The following is a 21,341-nucleotide window of genomic DNA, read 5'->3' on the forward strand; positions in this document are numbered from 1 at the left end:
ATCAGAGGAGCAATCAGTACACAGAATTTCCCCATGGGGGGAAATCAGCTGTAAGGCGATCCCAGCAGCTCCCAGACAGCGTTCCTGCCGATCGGCAATGGAAAAAGAAAAAAAGATCAGCTGTTCGGAGGCCCTTTGCAGCCACCTTGTTCCCGATCGCTCAGAGGAGCAGCGATCGAAGGAATTGAAGGGGGGGGGTGCAGAAGGTGATTGCCGAGCTGCCCGAAGTTGCGCCCGCCATTTTGGCGCAGGGCCAAAGCCTCTGAGTCCCCCTCCGGCCGTTTCAAAAGCAGAGCTTTTCCCGCCTGACGTCACGGCCGCCATCTTGTTTGCTAAGGGGTCAGAGTGACTAGGCTCTTTTCAGCCTATCCCAGGGCCGCCATCTTGCTTCAGGGCATTGCCAGGACAACGAAGCTATTATGGGCTTCTACCTAGTATCCAGCCAATCACGAGCAGGAAAAACAGATGACATGTTATTTAGGGGACACCAGCTTCCCTAGTCCACCATTTTACTTGCTTTTAAGCAGTAACCTCGTGTTTTTGGCTCGGTGTTGTTACAAACATGTCTCAATCCAGTCCCAGCGCTCCTGTGCCCTCCTCCTCCAAGAATAAAAGTAAGGACAAGGGGCCCAGCTCAAAATCTAAGGGGAAAAGCTCTCAGTCCTCCAATGCACTAAAGGAGGCTGAGAAGAAAATAAAGGCCCTCGAGGCCCAGCTGGACAAAGCAAAACCAAGACAAGGGCCTAGCCCCTCAGCCATGGTTATTCCACCCGTTTATCAAAGCCCGCTGGGTCCTCCTCCCCTGTCATCGGCCACCTTCGAGGGGCCTCCCTTTCAAAGCGCTGGGGGTCTTTCACCAGACCGCCCATTAAGTGCCCCCCCACCATCTGAGGGATTTCAGAGATCAGAATGGAGCAGGCCTGCCTCTCAACCTCCAGCAGCTACAGCCACATTCACGCCCACAGCAGCAGGGCTCAGGGGCTCTACAGATAACTGGCAAGCCATGTCTCCCTCGGTACAAGACATGATTGCTTCAGCTTATGCACAGGGCATAGCAATTGGGGCCCAACAACAACATCAATCCCCACTGCCACCTCGCCCCAGCAGGCAGGATATCTGGTCAGCTCCTGCACCTGCACCTTCCCTGCATGACTCTTTTCAGGAGGAGCAAGAGTTCAGAGAGGCCTTTTCAGACCCAGAGAATGAGCTGTCGGGGGATGAAGCCACCTTACCAGAACAGCCTGTATTAGCAGGCTTATTCAAGGCACCCCTTTTCAGGGTTCTCCTAAACAAGGCCAGAACCACACTAACTTTGACCAGTGCCCAAAAGACGGCTGACCAGGATGTGGGCACATTACCCGCTTCCAGACTCATTAATGAGCCTCAAAGGGACTCAGAAACTATCCCTGCAGTGCCCATATTTGCAGAAAACATAAAGAGGCCCTGGCAGCAACCAGCAGCAGCTCTGGGTCCCTCAGCTCTGGACAAGAAGCTTTACTCCTTCGATCCAGAAATAGAGGATTTGCTCCAATACCCGGCTGTGGATACCCCGGTTACCTCACTAATTTCCAATGCCCTGGTTCCATCGGAGATGGCGGATGGTTTGCGGCCCGATGATAGGAAGGCCGAGAACCTGATCCGGAGAATGCACCAGCTATGTGCCTGGTCCTTGAGAGCTGCTATGGCAGCCTCCTTCTTCAACCGGGCCTCAATCCTTTGGCTTCGAGACATCCTGCCCAGGTTGGGCCCGGAGGACGCTCGCCTTCGCCAAGACATTAATAAATTGATCGCCTCCACGGAGTTCTCCGCCGATGCCACCTTGGCTGCTTCTAGGTTTTCATCCAGATGGCTACCAACCTTTCCACTCGACGCCTAATATGGCTCCGCTCTTGGCAAGCGGACGCCAAATCGAAATGGCGTCTTGCAACCGCGCCCTACCAAGGGACCACACTTTTTGGAGAATCACTAGATAAAGTCTTGATCGAGGATAAAGACAAGAAAAAGGTGCTGCCAAGGTCGGCGAGGAGGCAAGACAGGCGGGCGGCCCCATACTACAGAAGGCAGCCCTTTCGAGCGGACACGGCCGCGCCTGCGGCCTCAAACACCAGGCCATATGGACAGAGCTCCTACACGCAGCCATCCTTCAGGTCCGACAGAACAGGTTATGGAGACAGGAACCGACAGTTCCAACAGCCCCGCAGATCCTTTCGGGGCGGGAACAGAGGAGGGTACCGAAAACAAAAATGACTTACCCATCCAGGTACCCATCGGTGGACGCCTGCAGTCCTTCTCAGGCTCTTGGGCGGCTATTTCCACCGACATTTGGGCGCTAGATACCGTGAAGAATGGTCTGCGCATCAACTTCCTACAGACTCCTCCGGACAGATTCCTACAATGCCCGTCGCTATCTCAACCAAGATGTTCCCTGATTGCCAGGGAAGTACAACACCTGTTGGACATTGGGGCAATAGAACCGGTGCCAGTACATCAACAAGGACAGGGGTTCTACTCTATCGTGTTCTTGGTCCCCAAGACGTCCGGCGGCTACCGCCTGATTCTCAACCTCAAGCAGCTGAACATCTATGTTCGCTACCAACGTTTCAAGATGCATTCCTTACAGTCAATCCTGGCATCCATCCGACACCACGACTGGATGACCTCCATCGACCTCAAAGAGGCGTACCTGCACGTACCAGTTCATCCACATCATCGACGTTTCCTCTGCTTTTGTATACAGGACCATCATTTCCAGTACAGGGCAATGCCCTTCGGACTTTCATCGGCCCCCAGAGCTTTCACCAAGCTTCTGGATGTACTGACAGCCGACCTGAGAACCAGATCCATTCGTCTCATGGCCTATCTGGACGACGTAATCATCTTGTCCAGCAGCCCTCAACAGGCCAGACTAGATCTACAACGGACAATACGTTCTCTAGAGACCTGTGGTTTCACGATCAACTATGTGAAAAGCCACCTGAATCCAACCAAACAGCTCTTACATTTGGGAACTCTGATAGACTCTGCAGCCGGAATCGTTTACCTCTCATCAGAGAGGCAGCAGAGGGTGAGGACGCTGATAGCTTCTATTCAGCACCGCACCAGGGTCCCCTTGGCCCTTCTATCCCAGCTGCTAGGAGTCTTCATCTCCTGCATCAGCATCGTCCCATGGGCGCGGCTGCATGCCCGCCCGCTTCAATGGCTCCTCCTCCCCTTCCAAAGAGCACGCATGACCCACTCCAAACACCAGGTACATCTCACGTTACCCGTCCGTCACTCTGCCCTGGTGGACGTCCCAAGCGCTGACCAGAGGCTCTCCCTTCCTACACCATCGGGAGGTGACAATCACTACAGATGCGAGCCTCTCCGGCTGGGGAGCACATTGCGGCTCCAGAGTGGCCCAGGGTCTCTGGACAGCAGACGACCTGAGGGACCCCAATATCAACTTACTAGAACTAAGGGCAGTCTTCAAGGCACTCCACTCCTTCAAAGACTGGGTAGAGGGACAGCATGTCCTCGTCATGACGGACAACGTAGCAACAAGGGCCCATATAAATCATCAGGGAGGTACGAGGTCGGGCCGTTTGATGGAGGAGGCTCACTCCCTGATGTCTTGGGCGGAAACACACCTGGTCTCGATCCAAGCAGAACACATCTCAGGATCAGACAACACCCAGGCGGATTGGTTGAGCCGCACAACCATCGACCCGGGGGAATGGTCATTGAACCCGGAGGTTTTCCAGGACATTATACACCGTTATGGGGAACCGGTAGTGGACCTGTTCGCGACCCACCTCAACAACCAAGTGGTCCGATTCTACTCCCGGTTCCCGTGCCCGGGAGCCGACCGTATCAATGCGCTCCTCTCCCCATGGCCAAGGGGTCTACTCTACGCCTTCCCTCCGACTTGCCTTCTACCCAGGGTAGTCTCCAAGATACTCTCGGAGCAGGCGGAGGTGATTCTCGTCGCCCCCTTTTGGCCCAGACGACCATGGTTCGCGGACTTGATGGACCTCTCAACCTCCCCGCCATGGAGGATCCCATACCACAGACTCTCCCTCACCCAGGGGTCGTTGGTGCACCCAGAGCCTCAGTGGTGGAGGCTTGCCGTGTGGAGATTGAGGGGGACCGCTTGAGGGCGGAATCCCTGTCGGAAAAGGTCATCCATACCATCCAATCGGCTCGACGCCCGTCAACGACTCGCATTTACCAAGCGACATGGGCAGCGTTTTGTAGATTCTGCAGAGCTCGAGAGATCCCCCCTCGCTCAGCCTCCATCTTACATCTATTAGACTTCCTACAGAAGGGGCTGGACGAAGGGCTGACCCCAAACACCCTTCGCAGGCAGGTGGCAGCTATCGCCACGGTCTTAAGACCAGACCCCCTTCGACCGATTTCCCATCATCCATGGGTTAAAGACTTTCTCCGAGGAGCCTCGAATCTTTCTCCTCCAGTTATCCATCACTTCCCATCCTGGGATTTGACTTTGGTCTTACAGGCCCTTACAGGACCTCCTTTTGAACCACTGAGAGAAATCACGCTTCGCCTTCTATCAATCAAAGTAGCGTTCTTAGTGGCCATCACATCTGCTCGCAGGGTGTCGGAACTCGCGGCATTGTCAGTCCGGCCGGACCTTTGCGTGTTCCACCCAGATCGGGTTACTCTTCGGTTAGATCCCAGCTTTCTGCCGAAGGTCAACACAAGATTTCATAGATCCCAGGACATAATATTACCGGACTTCTGTACCCACGGCTCACACCCGTCAGTCTTACGCTGGCACAAAGTGGACGTCCGTAGAGCTCTAAAGATTTACATTCGACGGACCAGCTCTTTCAGGAAATCAGAAGCATTATTCGTTTCCTTCTTCCCAGGATCCATGGGCAACAAGGTGTCCTCTAAAACTATCAGCCGATGGATCCGGTCCTGCATTATGGAGGCATACAGGACACGTGGGACACCTTTGCCAAGGACAATCACGGCTCACTCTACCAGAAGTGCAGCCACCACTGCCGCCTGGAACACACAGGCGTCAATCGATGACATCTGTCGGGCCGCAACCTGGGCGGCCCCCACGACTTTCATCAGACACTACCGTATAGACTCATTCGCTTCATCGGAAGCGGCATTCGGTCGCAGAGTGCTGCAACGGGTTTGTGTTCAGACACCCCTGGTCCAGCCTATCCCGCCCTAGTTGGTTTGCTTGGGTATATCCCATATTGGACTCTCCGAACAGTGCAGGGGAGAAGGACCGTTGAACTTACCTGAACGGTCTTCTCGCTGCACTGTGAGGAGAGTCCAAACCCTCCCGGCTTCTTGGCCCAGGGGTTCAGTTCGTTACCAGTTTAACTTCTTAGTTAATAAAATTGGTTTGTTTACACTATTCCTTCGTTTTTCTTGACTGAACCTGAGGAGGTAGAGGGGGGCGGGACATAATTATGTTAATTTTTAACTCAGTCCCTGCCAATGAGGCTGAAGAACAACCCATATTGGACTCTCCTCACAGTGCAGCGAGAAGACCGTTCAGGTAAGTTCAACGGTCCTTTCAGCGCAATCTAATATTTTTGCAATAACTTCTTCTTCTTTGGGGACTTCCTCCCCCTTCCAATTTTGCGCATAAATAATTCTAGCCGCAGTTAATATGTGTATAATTAAATACAAAGTTTCTTTCTTATAAGTTTGATTGGTAATTCCTAATAAATAAAATTCCGGGGTAATTTCTATATCTTGCTTTATAATTTCTTTTATTATTTTCTCTATCATCTTCCAGTATATTTTAGCTTTACCACATGTCCACCATTGATGGTAATAGGTTCCTATTTCTTTCTTACATTTCCAGCACAATGGAGAAGTTTTAGGAAACATTTTTGCTATCCTATTTGGTGGGAGATGCCATCTATAGAACATTTTAATTTGGTTTTCTTTTAATGATACTGATTTGGTCATTTTCCAATTATTAATCCAGACTTTCTCCCATGTATCTATATCTATTTCTTTACCAATATTTTTGCACCATCTTATCATATTATCTTTTAGAGTCAACTCTATATTTTTGTGTGCGATGAGAAATTTATATATTTTCCCTATTGTTTTTGTTTGATTAAGAGTAATTAAGTTACTTAACAGATTTTTGTTCTTATTGAAAATATAGAGTGTTTTGTCGTTCTGGTATCTGGATCGAATCTGTGCGTAATGCCACCAATCTATTGTTATCCCTTCCTCTTGTAGTTTGATCCTGGATTTTAATTTCATTTGGTCATTTAATAAATCTTTATATCTTATAATTTTTTTGTCCTTTATGGACTTTGGGTGTATTATTGCTTCTAAAGGGGCAAGCCATTCTGGAATGGTTAAAAAATGATTTTTCCTTATATCTTTCCAGACATCTAATAGATATTTCCTTAGTGTATGTCTTTTAAAATATGAGTGGTTTTTCTCCTTATCATACCATATGAAGGCATGCTATCCAAGCATGAGATCATGTCCTTCTAAATTTAATATTCTTTTGTTTTCTAAAGTTATCCAATCTCTAATCCATGTTAAGGCGGCCGCCTGGTAATATAGTTTCCAATTTGGAAGTCCGAATCCTCCCCTTTCTTTGATATCCTCTAGACAATTTATTTTTATCCTTGCTTTTTTCCCTTGCCATAAATTTTTTTTAACTATGTTTGTTAAATTTTTGAAAAAAATACCCCCTGGATTTATTGGAATTACCTGAAAAAGAAATAAAATTTTAGGCAAAATATTCATCTTAATTGTTGCCACTCTTCCTAGAAAGGATATTTTTAAATTGTTCCAGATTTCTAAATCTTTTTTTATTTCTGTCAATAATTTTATATAATTATCATTTTTTAACGTTATTGTTTTAGCTGTTATCCATATTCCTAGATACTTTACTTTTTTAGCAATCTTTATTCCGGAATTGCATTCTAATTTGGTTTCTTGTATTTTACTCATATTTTTGGTTAGAAATTGTGTTTTACTTTTATTTAACTTTAGACCTGCTACCTTTCCATAGTGTTCTATTGTCTGCATTAGTATTGGGACTGTCGTTATCGGTTCTTCAATTATAAATGTCAAATCGTCTGCAAAAGCTTGGACTTTGTAAGTCTCGTCTCCTACAGTTAGGCCTTTTATTTTGGGGTCTGCTCTTATCTTGATTAATAAAGTCTCCAAAGCCATAATGAATAGCAAAGGTGATATAGGACAACCTTGGTGAACTCCCTTGTTTATCTCAAGGGTTGTCAATTGTTCATTATTTAATATTATGTTCGTTGTTTGTTTTGAACAAATGGCATCTATTAAGTTAACAAATTTTGGACCAAATTTCATTTTATTTAATTGCATTTTTATAAATATCCAATTGACATTATCGAAGGCTTTTTGGGCATCTAGGAACATTAATGATAATGTTTTCCCTGGGTGTTGCTCATAATATTCTAACGTATTTATGACAACTCTAAGATTATTTTTAATTTGTCTACCTGGTAAAAAGCCATTTTGATCTTGATGTATTATCCCATTTATAACTCTTTTAAGTCTGTCTGCATATATAGCAGTAAGTATCTTATAATCTACATTTAATAATGATATAGGCCTGTAGTTTTTAATTTTTTCTGGTTCCGTACCCGACTTATGAATTAGGGTTATTAATGATTCTGACCAGGATTTGGGAATTTTACCCTCAAGTCTACATTCGTTAAAAATTTCTAACATATTATTTCTTATTGATTCATTTTCTATTTTATACCATTCTGCCGGTATTGCATCTGGGCCAGTGGCTTTGTTATTTTTCTGTTTTTTAATTATTGTTAGGAGTTCTTCCATTGTTATTGGTCCATCCATTATAGACTGTTGATCTTCCGTTATTTGTGGTAATTTTGAATGTTCTAAGTAGTTAAAAACTTCATCTTCGCTAATATTATCTTTTGTGTATAGTTCTTTGAAAAAATTATACACAATGTCTGCTTTTCCTTCTGTATCATATTTTATTAAACCGTCCTTATCTTCTAATTTTTTAATTATTTTTGATTGCCTCTGTTTTCTAAGTTTATATGCTAACCATCTGCCTGGTTTATTCGCATGTTCAAAATGATACTGTTTTGCTCTTTTTATTTTTTCAGTTATTTGATTTTGTTCTATCAATCTAATTTTATGTTTGATTACATTTATTTTTGTTTTCAAATCTTTATTCTTTGTATTTTGTTGTGATAAACATTCTAATTGTTTTAGTTCATTTATTAGTTGTTCATATTTTATTTTATTTTCCTTATTATATTTTGCTGTATAAGATATCGTTAATCCTCTTATGTATACTTTAGCTGTGTCCCATAGGTTTTGTGGAGTAGTGTCTGAGTTTTTATTAATTTCAAAAAATATTTTTAATTCTTTTTCAATCCAATCCTTGTATTTCTTGTCTTTCAAAATGTTTCTATTCATCCGCCAATTAAGCTGTTTATTATTAGTTCTCATATAAACTACTACAGGATTATGATCAGCCCATGTATTAACATCCATCTCGACCTCTTTTATTTGTTCTGCAGTTATTTTTGAAGCCCATACCATGTCTATTCTTGTCCAAATTTTGTGGGGGTTGGAGTAGAAGGTATATTGTCTCTTGTGGGGATGTCTTTCCCTCCAAATATCATTTAATAATAATTCCGCTTTCATTTTTTGGAAAGTGCTAGGTAATAGATTCTTTCTTCTCTTTTTGCTTTTATTATTTCCCCCCCCTGAATGATCTAATTGTCTATTTGTGATAGCATTAAAATCACCAATTATTAATATATTTTCGATATTTAACTCTGTTATTATTTGATGTAATTTTTTGTAAAATGTCATTTGATCTTCATTAGGGGCATAAATAGAAACAATAATCAGAGGTCTAGGTTCAATGTCAACTTGTACAATCAAAATTCTACCTTCATCATCTTTAAATATTTGTTTGGAATTTATAGAATTCTCAACATACATCACTACTCCTCTTTTTTTTTGGTCTGCCAATGCAGCATACATTTTTCCAATTTTGGGATTCAATAATAATTTCTGATTACTTTTTTTAATATGCACTTCTTGTAGTATTGCAATTTGAGCATTTTGGTTTCTGATTTTGGAAAAGATTTGTTTCCTTTTCCTTGGTTCATTAAGTCCATTCACATTTACAGAATTTTTTTTTAAGTCTTTACTTATTGTCATTTGTTAGGTTTTTTAGTTTCGCGCTGAGGTTGAACTCTTCTAGCGCCTTGGTCCTGCTCTACTGTCTGAGCTGTAGCCCCCATGGTTTGCTCCTGCAGTGTTGCTGGTTCTTTCACTGGTTGCTGTTGTACTGGTTGTTGTTGAACAGTTTGTTGCTTTGCTGGTTGATCCAATTGGCTTATACCACTGTTTTCAAAAAAATCCGTTGCTTGATCCAGGTTTTCCAACTTGTATCTTCTAGAACGCCAAGTCAATGATATTCCTTCTGGAATGAGCCAGCGAAAGGTTATATTTTCTTTGATCAAAATTCTAGTTAGAAAATGATAGTCTCTTCTACTTTCTCTGACGCCTCTTGGGACTTGTTTTAGTATTTTTATTTCAAATCCTTTGTGTTGCAATTTTGATGTTCTTGCCCAGTGCAGTATATCATCTCGCAGAGTCTTTCTTGCAAACTTGATATGGATCTCTCTCGGGAGATTGTGGTGACGAATGTAGCTATTTGAAATTCTAAAAACTTCATCGATTTCTCTCAATATTTCCGTGGGTTCCACCTGGAGTATTCCTCCAATAGTTTCAGCCATAGTTATCTTTAAATCTTCTTCTTTTTCTTCTATTATATTCTGAAATCGTAGCCCATACGAGGCGCGTTGCATCTCCAAGTGAGTGATTGATTCATCATATCTTCTGTATCGTGAGTCAGCTCTACCTTCAAGGTAGTCCATTCTCTTTTCAATTTTGACAGTCTTTTCTTCAACTGTTTTAACACGGTCTTCATTTTCTTGTAGGGTTTGTTGCATCTCCTTCATCTGTGCCTTCACTTCTCCCATGTCTGCTTTCAGTTCAGCCATCTCTGTTTTGAATTCCGCCAGTTCTGATTTTATGGCTTCTGTTTGTTGTGTTGCATTGTCTTTTATAGCCTCTCGTTGTTGAGTTGCATCTTCTTGAGATTTAAGCATAAAGTCCTTCATTGCATTTAAGGTTTCTTGTATTGTTATCAGAGTAGGCTGCAGCGATTTGTCTATGTCCTTCTCCTTAGTAGACATAGTTACAAATTTAAAATTGCTGTTAATTTATATGTAGTAAAAGGAAGAGAATCCCTATAAATTCCAAACCTGTTCAATTTGCTTTACAACCAATTTCCCTTAATATATAACAATGTATTATTACCTAATAAAAACCACAAATATGTCAATCAAATTGCTAATAAAATTCACAATAAGTTGTCTTTTAACTATAGATTTAGCAGAACCAGAAGAAGAGAAAAAAGAGCATAACACTTTTAGAAGGAAAAGAAAAGGAAAGAAAGTCTAGTAATAAATAAATAAAAAGAGGGAAAGTACCTATTAGAAAGTAAGAAAGAGAGAGAATGGGAATATATCTAAAAAGAGATAAAAGAAGGAAGATGTAAAAAGAAAGAAAAGAAGAAAAAAAGAAAAAAAATAACAAAGAAAGACTGTCTTATGGGAGAGAGAAACAAAAGGGGTTTTTGATTTAACTAAGGTAGAGCAGGGAACCAAGGTTTGTTAACAGTGCATATATTTTAAGTCAATTTGCTTTTAAAAACGACAATACAGAAAAAAGGAAAAAAGGATTAATTTGAAAGATGAAATATAGGTATTATATACTTATAATCTTCTTATGAATCAAGTAGTCTTTGTTAATGAAGAATGTTGTAAATCCAATGGTATCAGGAAATAAGCTTCTATGTCGTTATTTTCTGTATAGTTCCAATTTTCCAATTAAAAGCAGAGTCAAATTTGAGGTTTTCTTTTATTTTAAAATGGAGTCAGTTGATATTTCACAGTCCAAGGCAAATGCAGACAAAGTCTCCGCTATTGTTAAGTGAATCATGACAGTTAAGTCAGTAACAAAGTTGCTAAGTGAATTTGATTTCCCATTGCTAATCAAAAAGTCTCCAAAAATTATCACATGGGACATTGCAACCATAATAAATATAAACCAGTTGCCAAGTATCTGAATTTTGATAATGTAATCATGGGAATGCTGCAGCCGTCACAAGTATGAAAAGTAATCATAAGTCGCATTTTTCTGATGTATGTTGTAACTTATGCTTGACTTATGCTGTTGTAACTTTGAATAAATGAATGGTGATAAGTTGAAGGCTACCTATATCTACCCAATTTTGAATGACAAATATTTAGTTATAATTCTCATTATCTGGAAATCATTGTAAAATAATAAGAAAAAGGTACAAATTATCTTGTGTGTTACTGTTGCAGCAATATTCAGGACAGGACACAGACAGGCCACATACTTGGAGATCCTATGAAAAGGGTTTCAGTGGTCACACCGGAGAGGGAGATGTCGCCAGCTGTCCTAATTCTGATTCGTTTGCTGACTCATTTGGCATTGCTTCTGGGAGCCTCAAATGATGCCCAGGTATTTTCTTTTTCCAAAAAAATTACAACTTACCTGCTTCTTTCCGAAATGCATTACAGTGAACCCTCGAGTTTCGCGTCCTCAAGGATCGCGAAAGGGCTATTTCGCGAGTTTTCAACCCGGAAGTAAACTCCACCATCTGCGCATGCGTGCCCTTCCACGCATGCGTAGATGGTGGAGTTTCCCCGCCGGGCAGAGGCTTCCCTGGGTCTTCCCCCTCTTGCCCCCGTAAGACCCCAGCGGCGGCGCGAGCAACGGCGTGGGCGGGCGGGCGGCACGCGCGGGGACACCCCAGCTCGGCTCCCCAGCTGGGAAGCGGCCCCAGCAACAGCGTGGGCGGGCGGGCGGTGCCCGCGCGCTTGGGGACATCGCAGCTCGCTCCCCAGCTGGGGAGCCGAGCTAGGGAGTCCGGACCGCGCGCGCGTTGCTGGGGAAAGCGCGCGCGCTTGGGGAATCCCTAGCTCCGCTTCCCAGCTGGGGAGCGGAGCTAGGGATTCCCCAAGCGCGCGCGCTTTCCCCAGCAACGCGCGCGCGGTCCGGACTCCCTAGCTCGGCTCCCCAGCTGGGAAGCGGCCCCAGCAACAGCGTGAGCAATGGGGTGGGCGGGCGCGAGCAACGGGGTGGGCGGGCGAAGGGCGGGCGGCAGTGGAAGCAAAAACACCATCTGCGCAAGCGCAGATGGTGTTTTTACTTCCGCACCGCTACTTCGCTAAAAATCGATCATCGCGTGGGGTCCTGGAACGGAACCCTCGCGATGATCGAGGGTTCACTGTATACACAAACAGATGACTTATCTAAAATGAAATTACTTGAAAAATCAAATTTTCTCAATATTATGAAAAATAATAATTATAGGTGTTAAGAATACAAGACCATAATATCATGTTTCCCCCATAAATAAGACCCAACTGGAAAATAAGCCCTAGCATGATTTGTCAGGCTGCTCGTAATATAAACCCTACCCAAAAATAAGATCCAGTTAAGATAGACAGCCAAACGGTTGTATTTAGTGCCGTATTTCCCCCCAAAATAAAGCCTAACCAAAAAAAATAAGCCCTAATGCAGTGATGGCGAACCTATGACACACGTGTCAGCACTGACACGCGTAGTCATTTTTAGTGACACGCGGCCGCCGGAGAAACTTTTGGAGAGAATGCGCCAAACGCACGTGACGAGAGCCAAAAAAACCCCAACCCTCCTCACTCTCACCACCCCCTCCTGTTTCACCTTCGTTGCTGCTTGGAGAAGCCCGCGCCTCCTTCGCCTCCCCCCCACCCAGCCCGGGAAAGAAAAAGCCGGCAGAGCGCAAGCGCAGGTTCTTAAAGGATCCGCGTTGTTGATTTCCAAGCACCAAAAAAAAAAAGGGACGCGGACGTGGTGATGGCAAGTGAGCTTTTGGGGCCCGGTGGGAGGGCACCGGCCATTGTGTGCCCGCACAGCCATTAGGAACCCCCTCCCCCGGCAGAAATTTTTGAAGTGGCGCAAAGCCACGCAGTCCTGAATCGCTCCCTTCTCCGGCCAGCAAAGTCGGCTGCCCAGGAAAGCGCCGTATTTGAAAAGTGCGCATTTAAAAATCGTGCCACTTTCCCAGGCAGCCGGCTTGCTGGCCGGAGAAGCGAGCGATCCGGGACTGCCTGGATTTGCGCCGTGATGACAACGGCGCCATGGTGGCCTTCAAGCGCCGCCCTTCGTGGCGCCCAACCACCCGTTCCTGAGGTAGATGTCTGGCGCGCTACCGGGAGTTGGAGGCGGCGCGTGGCCAGGCGCTGAGCTCCATGGACACCTGGGAGGGCGAAGGGGTGAATGTGGCTGCTGCCTCTTAGGCGGAGGCAAAGGTGATGGCGGAGTCTGCGCTGGGGCCATGCAGGGACGCTGATCCAGGGGGCCACGGACCGGCAAGCCGCCCTCCACTCTCTCTCCGCTCTCCCTCTCTCTTTCTCTCTCTGTTGCCGGCGTGGTGCACGAGAGAGAAAGAGAGAGAGAAAAAGGAGGAGAGAGAATAAGAGAGAAAGAGAGAGAAGGAAAGCAAGAGAGAGAGAGAGAAAGCAAGGGAGAGAGAGAGAGAGAAAGAGTGTGTGTGTGAGAGAGGAAGATAGAGAAAGAAAGAGAAAGAAAGCAAGAGAGAAAAAAAGAGAAAGAGAAGGAAAGTAAGAGAGAGAAAGCAAGAGAGAGAGAGAAAGCAAGAAAGAGAGGAACAGAGAGAGAGAGAAAGAGAAAGAAAGAGAGAGAAAAAGAGAAGGAAAGTAAGAGAAAGCGAGAGAAAGCAAGGGAGAGAAAGAAAGCAAGAAATAGAGAAAGGGAGGAAGAGAGAGAGAGAAAGAGAAAGAAAGCAAGAGAGAGAGAAAGAGAGAGAAAGAAAGCAAGGAAGAAAGAAAGAGAGAAAGAAAGCAAGATAGAGAGAGAAAGAAAGCAAAAGAGAAAGAGAAGGAAAGCAAGAGAGAGAGAGTGAGAAAGAGAGAATAAAAGAGAGATAGCAAGAGAGACAGAGAAAGAGAGAGAGAGAGAAAGCAAGAAAGAGAGAAAGAGGAAAGGAGGGAGAAAGAGTAAAAAAGAGAAGAAGGAAGAAAGAAAGAGGGATGGAGAGAGAAGGGGAAAGAAAGAGGGAGAGAGAGAGAAATAGGGCGAAAGAGAGGAAAAGGGGGGGTTTGTCCAAACTTTTTTTAGCCCCCCCCCCCCCCCCCCCGGCTCACCGTTCCCCAGGATTTTGTAAATGTGAATAATGTGCTGCAGCTCAAAAAAGGTTGGGAAACACTGCTGTAGGCCATTTGGGATTTCTGAATAAAATATAGCCTGTAAATAAAAGAAATATTTTTTCTTTAACAAGAAAAAAGATAAGAGGGAATCTTGTATTCCTTTTCTTTCCTGTTAAAAGCTGGGTCTCTACACATTTGAGTGGATGCCTTCAACCTCAATTGAAGATTTAGCCAATGAAATTCAACAACAAAAAAGTCACTAAATCAGTGATGGTGAACCTGTGGCAGTCCAGCTGTTGCCATCACTGGAAGAATTCCCCCTCCCCCTCACTTATCTTAGTTCATGGCACCACACACAAGTTAAATAATAGCAAGACCAACAAAAGAAACCAACTGACAGATTAACAAAGAAGTCACTAAGCAGATAAGTTAAATAATTATACATATTTGTTATTTAAACTATAAATATCACAAAATTATGTTTTTTTCTCAAGGTGACACACCACCCGAGTTATGCTTGGTTTTTTGGCGAATTTTGACACACCAAGCTCAAAAGGTTGCCCATCACTGCCCTAATGTGTCTTTTGGAGCAAAAAACCATAAAAACAATCACTGCATTCACTCCACATTCTTTCAACATATTCATTGGGCAGGGGCAAAGATCTAATGGTCCCAGGCCTGGCGGCATAAGTGAGTCTTCAGACTCTTACTGAAGGCAAGGAGGGTTGGGGCTGTACAAATCCCTGGGGAGAGCTGATTCCAGAGGGCCGGGCCCCCCATAGAGAAGGCTCTCACGCTGGGAACTGCCAAACGACATTGTCTGTTGACGGAACCTGGAGGAGGCCGACATTGTGGGACCTGACCAGTCGCTGGGATTCATGCAGTAGAAGGCGGTCTCGAAGGTATTCTGGTCCCATGCCATGTAGGGTTTTATAGGTCATAACCAACACTTTGAATTTGGTCTGGAAACCAATTGGCAACCAATGCAGACCACGGAGTGTTGGAGAAATATGTGAATGTCTGGGCAAGCCTGTGACTGCTTGTGCGGCTACATTTTGCACAATTTGTAGTTTCCGAACGCTTTTCAAAGGCAGCCCCATGTAATTAATAAATAAATAAATAAATAAATAACACTTCAAAATTATGTTTTTCACTCAATTCCAAAATACAGATTACTTTAGTTTCAGTGTGTTACTACAAAATATCAGTAATACTTCTTATGGGCAATGAGCACTGGCATCAAAAACAAAAACAGCCCAGGCATATTAGGTTCCACACTCTTTGCCAAAAATGCATGTCAGAGAACCAAGATGTTGGACTGTCACTGGGAAAACTTGAGCCTAAATCCATCTTCAGCCATAGAGTTCACTAGGTAATTCTCTATCATTCCAACCTACTTTTTAGTGTTGTTCTTATAGGAAAAAATGGAAGAGAGGGCCATGTTCTCTGCCAGTTTGAGCTGTTGGTAGAAAGATGGAATGGAAATCTTAATAAATTCAATAGGTTGAAATAGTAGTGCTTGATTGTGGTAGCAGAAAATTAAAGTCAAGAGAATTGTGGGTTCCCCTTTATATAATAGTGATTTACTCATTTATTTTTAAGTTAAAGGAATATTTTTAAAATATCTAGCCTTGTGATTAATTACTCATTCACAAGTCAAGTAGACAAAGAATTCTGAATAGTAGATTCTGTTGTTCAGTCTCTCTTGCAGATAATAAAACCACAGGTTCAGGATCCAATAAACTTCTTGCTGCAGCATATTGACAAAGACTTAGAGCAGCTGATGAATACTCTTGGGAAGAGTGCCGATGAAACCAGTAATGTCGTCCATCTCATTCTGTGTAGCCTTTCAAAGGACCAAAAGGCAGGACAATGTAAGGACAGCAGCTTGCTGAATGTTGCTTACATTTAAAGACAGCATATTTTTAAATAATATCCTTCAATATTTTTAAATAATATCAATATTTTTAAATAATATCCTTGGTCAGTGACCAAGAGTGATTAAATATTATACCCTTGAGAAATCGCTGCCAGTGAGTGGTTGCCATACTTGGCTTTTAACCTGATTTCATAGTCACACTCATTTCATTAAGGAATTTAGATGTGTTAGATAACTTAATATCTGTCCAAAAAGTCTCTGATGATATGTCTTCATTAACTTGCATAATACTGTGTGATAATGTTTGTGATAATAAACAATGGCTAGCAGGGGGAAATAATGGTGTACTAAACTCACCCACCAACATTTTTTTTTTCAACCCAGTAACTTGCTTTCTTCATTTTAAATCTTGAGTTCACTGAATTCCCATGTGGCTTCTTGTACAGTAGAACCATTGGTCACGACCAAATTGGGATCTGACTAAAAAAAAAAATCACAATTATTTCCCCCCTGCTGCTGATTTCTCTTTCCGTGCCATTTTTTTGTAAGTGCCAAATTTCCAAAATCAGATTCGGGTCATGACCAAATTAGGTTGTCACCATAGTTATGGAATGAATTATGATCATGACCAGAGATTCTACTGCCTAAGTGTAGAGAAATCAATTCTGCATCTGTAATCAACTGTACATTGAAGTGTTTCACTTTGGAAAGAATATGTAGTCCATACAGAACTCTTTGTACTATTCTCTTCTCACAATAGCAATATAATGAAGAAAACAGGTTTATTTTATTTCACACATTAAGATAAACCCCCTCCCAAAAATCTAGGAGTTTCCTCCCCTGAATCTAAGAAGCAAAATAACTGGCTAGTTGGGGGAGCCAAATAAATGCAATAAATCTTTTGCAGGGCCAGTACGTTTTAGCAGTCAGCTTTCCACCAAAGAGCACAGAAACAATTGGGAACAAAGTGTTGCAAACATCATTATTCTACCTGAACTAAAGGTAAAAAAAAAAAAAGCTTGTTTTTCTCCTCCCCCCCTTTCTCTTTCTCTCTCTCTCTGTATGTTTGTATGTATGTATGTATGTATGTATGTATGTATATATGTATGTATGTATGTGACACATTTCAAAACCACATTTTTGAACTAGCTTTTAAGAAATTATCATTCAGCTTTTGAAAACTTGCATATTTGAATTAATAACCAAGGTCAGTCACTTAAGTTACCATTACAGCTGTACAGATTCCTGGATGAATGCTATGATTCTGATATTGCTTTTAAAAGGTTGTTTTTATGCACTCTGTTGTTTGTTTGTTTGTTTGTTTATTCATTCATTCATTCATTCATTCATTAGATTTGTATGCCGCCCCTCTCCGAAAACTCAGGGCGGCTAACAACAGTAAAGAAAACAATGTAACAAATCTAATATTAAAAAATAATCTAAAAACCCTGATTTAAGAGACCAATCATACAAACAAGCATACCATGTATAAATTTTATGATGCTTCTTACCCATGTGCTATGTTTTTTTATGCAGCTTTTGGATAAAGCACTTCTGCACTTGAATAAACAAATCAGCGAAGATGAAAGACTTTCTTCCAACCCTATAGTGAAAATTATTTACGGGGACCCTGCAGTCTTCCTGTCCTGTATTCCTAAGGACAGTGCTATACACTCCTCTCGGATATGGAGTTGCAAAAAGAGGATCTCAGTCGAGCACCTGGCTCACATCGTCCAACAGAAAGGTGGCGAGGATGCTGTGCCCGTCTTGCAGAAATTCTTGCAAAAGGTGTGCATGCCAATATCTTTGCCAGTAGTCATGTCATGTGAAACAGAAAATATGCAGTGCTGGAACCTAGTTGTCAGCAGCTCGTTCTGATTAATTGTCCAACTCCTCTTTTCATCTGCCTCCTCTTTTTGCTTGAGTTTTATCAATGTAACCGCTTTGATCTAGGAACAGAAATTCTTTTGTCAGCTGCTTGTCAAAAGCTAAGCTACATCAAACCATGCAGAAACTTTGAAATATTAACATCACAGCTGCAACATAAGGAACCTCTGTGCTGGTGTTTCTATAGCGCTGTCATCCAGGGACTCAAATCTGTTCTAAACTTTGAAGGTGCCAAGTCCTGTCAGATTTAGATCAGGCTAGCATTTTGTTTCGTTTTTAATTCATGCTTGCACATGTGAAATTGATAGTGAAACTTAATGGTTGGGCAAATACATGGTTGCTTGATCCTTTATTTGCTAATTCAGCTGATTTTCTGGATCATTCTTTGGATCAAGTGCTTACTGCACAGAAATCGGTTGCTTTTCCCTTAAAGCAGGGATGGGCAGGAATAAACTAAATCACAGAATTATTTTTTTAACTGGATGTGGTGGTGGTGGTGGTGGTAGAAATTATTGTTCCCTTGTTTTTGATTAAGAAGGAAAATGGCACATTAATAGCATGTGAATATTTAGATTGTGTGCATCAAGCATATAGTTGAAAATAAATCAATAATCTTGGCTACTACCTTTTAGTAAAAAGAAAAAGGGAAAAGAGAAAGAAAGAAAGAAAGAAAGAAAGAAGAAAATAAATGTCTTATTCGATCTAGCTCTTTCTTGAGAAAGAGGATCAACATCAGAAATATTAGGTTATTAAAGTACAATCAATATAAAAATTACTGTTTAAGTGATTTATTCACAAACATTGCAAATTCTCCAGTGCCCATCTTAATACTATCAAAACCCATGTAGTGTTGATCGAGCACAGGGTTGGACTAGACTAGAGGATCTCTAAATTTCCTTCCAGTTCTGTTATTCTATTTTCAGAAAATTTTTAAATCCACTTGCTCTCAACCACATTAAAATGCAATGTGCATCTTCTGACTAAAAAGAATTTCCAATTTAAAAGGAAGAGGGTTGAGGGCTGGATTGTCAGTTGGTTGCTTTCCCAAAGGTAGAATAAGCATAGAAAGAGGAACAATCAGTATTTGTTTTGATGAAGTGCAAGAGTGAACAAGTTTATGTCTGAAATACTACATTTGTTGATCATGCAGTAGCTACTTATTACCACGTACCTTTCTAAATTGTTAATGATTGGGTAATTGTCAACAATACTACTTTCCCAGCTTCATGGACAAGTTTGCGGATTTTTCAGAACAGAAAGTGAATAACTATTAATATTGATTTATAGTTGTTCTGTTAATATTGACACAATCATATCCATGTGCAAAATGGAGCTCATGCCCCCAATACTGTCCTACATTTGAGAGAACCAGATTTCATGTATGTTTATGTACGTATGTATAAACTAAATGTATACAAACTGAATATGTAAAGCATATATGGTGTTCTTTCTTGACAGTTACCTTGTATTCATTCCTAAAGACTCAGCCTCTGCTTTCGGATTTGACCTTTTCTGCTCCATTTTTAGGAAGCTGAATTGAGGCAAGTGAAATTTCTGCCAGAAATTCTTGCTCTGCAGAAAGACTTGGTGAAGAGATTTCAGAACATCTCCGAAATTGAACATCGCACAATTGAAGAGTTTCTCAGCAGTTTTTCCTCAAGTGAGATTCTCCCTTGCTCTCTGGTTTGATAGCAAAGCATAATAGCATTAATGTATTTACTTAACTACCAAGCATATTTAGAAAACAAAGGTGTTTAGCTAACTGGAGAGTATGCAAAGTCTGTGCTTGGCAAGCACTGCAAACCTCAGCGAGGAAAGGAACAGAAGATGGCACCAATCACATCCTCTTTCTACATGCAAAAAAGCCAGTTGTTTTGAGCTTCTTTCTGTTTGCAGAAAAGGGATGTTTTGATACAGATACAATAGCAATAGCAGTTATATGCCGCTTCACAGTCTTTACAGCCTGCTCTAAGCAGTTTACAGAGTCAGCCAATTGCCCCCAACAGTCTGGCTCCTTATTTTACCCACCTCTGAAGGGTGGAAGACCTAGTCAACCTTGAGCATTCCTTTTGTCCTTTTATATGGAAGATAGCTCTTGAAGGCATCCAGGCTTTATATCAGTGATTCTCAACCTTTCTAATGCCGTGACCCCTTATTACAGTTTCTCATGTTGTGGTGACCCCCCAACCATAAGTCTAGCGCCAATTCTTTCAACAGAGCTTTAAGCTGATTGACAGGAAGGTCAGTATAAACGCCTGATTGGTCGGATTGCAAAAATATCTTCCAAGGCGCCAGAATAGAAGCTTTAGTTCCTAACAACATGGGGATTTTTCTTTTCCTATGGTCTTAGGCAACTCCTGTGAAATGGTCATTCGACCCCCAAAGGGGTCCCGACCCCCAGGTTGAGAAGCACTGCTTTATATGGAAGACAGCTCTTGAAGGCTTTTTGGATTCACAAAAAGGGCTTCCCCTGCCAAAAGCCTCCCTGCTGATCTTTTGAGGGTTTAAGGAAGGAAATAGTTTGGCTTTTGGGCCAATGATGCCCTGTATTTTTCCCCCCAACTTGATTCCTGGCACAAAACTTTTAAATTTGCCTTTTCTTCATTTCCTTGTTCAGTGATACTATATCATCAGGACTGATGCAACCTAGATTCAACAAATTAGTATTCTGAAAATTCTCATTCAGTGTGGTGCATAAATTTCTCCTTTCCATTTGGATGTACCGTATTTTTTTGGATTATAAAATGCACTGGAGTATAAGACACATCTTAGGTTTTGGGGAGGAAAATAGTGGGGGGAAATCTGCCTACCAGGTATTCATCTGGCTAGCATCCTTAGTCTGGTCAGCTTCAGCACATTATTTTATCCCCTGGTTTAGGGCCTTAAAAAACCTTATTTGGAGAGAGTAACAATGAGAGAGCTTGTAAGCCTGTAAGAGCTGGTAATGTCATTAGCACCTGGTTAGGGCTGGAAAGAAACATATTTGGAGCAAGTAGACCAATGAAAAAAAGCCTGCAAACATTTAGTGCTGAAAAAGCATTATTCACAGAGAGTAACAATGAAAGAGCCTGCAAGATAAGAGCTGGGAAAATCATTAGCACCTAGTTAGGGCTGGGGGGGGGGGAAGCTTAGAAAAAAGCTACATTCAGAGTATAAGTTGCATCCACATTTTCAGTCTGTTTTAGGAAGGAAAAAAGTGCGTTTTTTATTCCGAAAACTATGGTACTTTCCTTAGGACTAGATATTTAATGAGAGCCAAAGGGCTGCCTGCTGAGAGGAGAGGAGCTCCTTCG

The 21,341-nt window shown here is 42.4% G+C and overlaps 1 protein-coding gene across 1 annotated transcript in view; it reads left to right on the forward strand.

The window, feature by feature from the left end:
- RNF213 (ring finger protein 213) overlaps window positions 1-21,341 on the forward strand; it is a 164,764-nt gene that overhangs the window by 137,812 nt on the left and 5,611 nt on the right. The window contains 5 exon segments of the mRNA XM_070740206.1: window positions 11,430-11,589; window positions 15,982-16,156; window positions 17,069-17,163; window positions 17,698-17,949; window positions 19,576-19,708. Of these exon segments, the coding sequence (XP_070596307.1) occupies window positions 11,430-11,589; window positions 15,982-16,156; window positions 17,069-17,163; window positions 17,698-17,949; window positions 19,576-19,708 (815 nt within the window).

This window comes from Erythrolamprus reginae, chromosome 2, assembly GCF_031021105.1.
Source record: "Erythrolamprus reginae isolate rEryReg1 chromosome 2, rEryReg1.hap1, whole genome shotgun sequence".
In the NCBI taxonomy this organism is placed as follows: domain Eukaryota; kingdom Metazoa; phylum Chordata; class Lepidosauria; order Squamata; family Dipsadidae; genus Erythrolamprus; species Erythrolamprus reginae.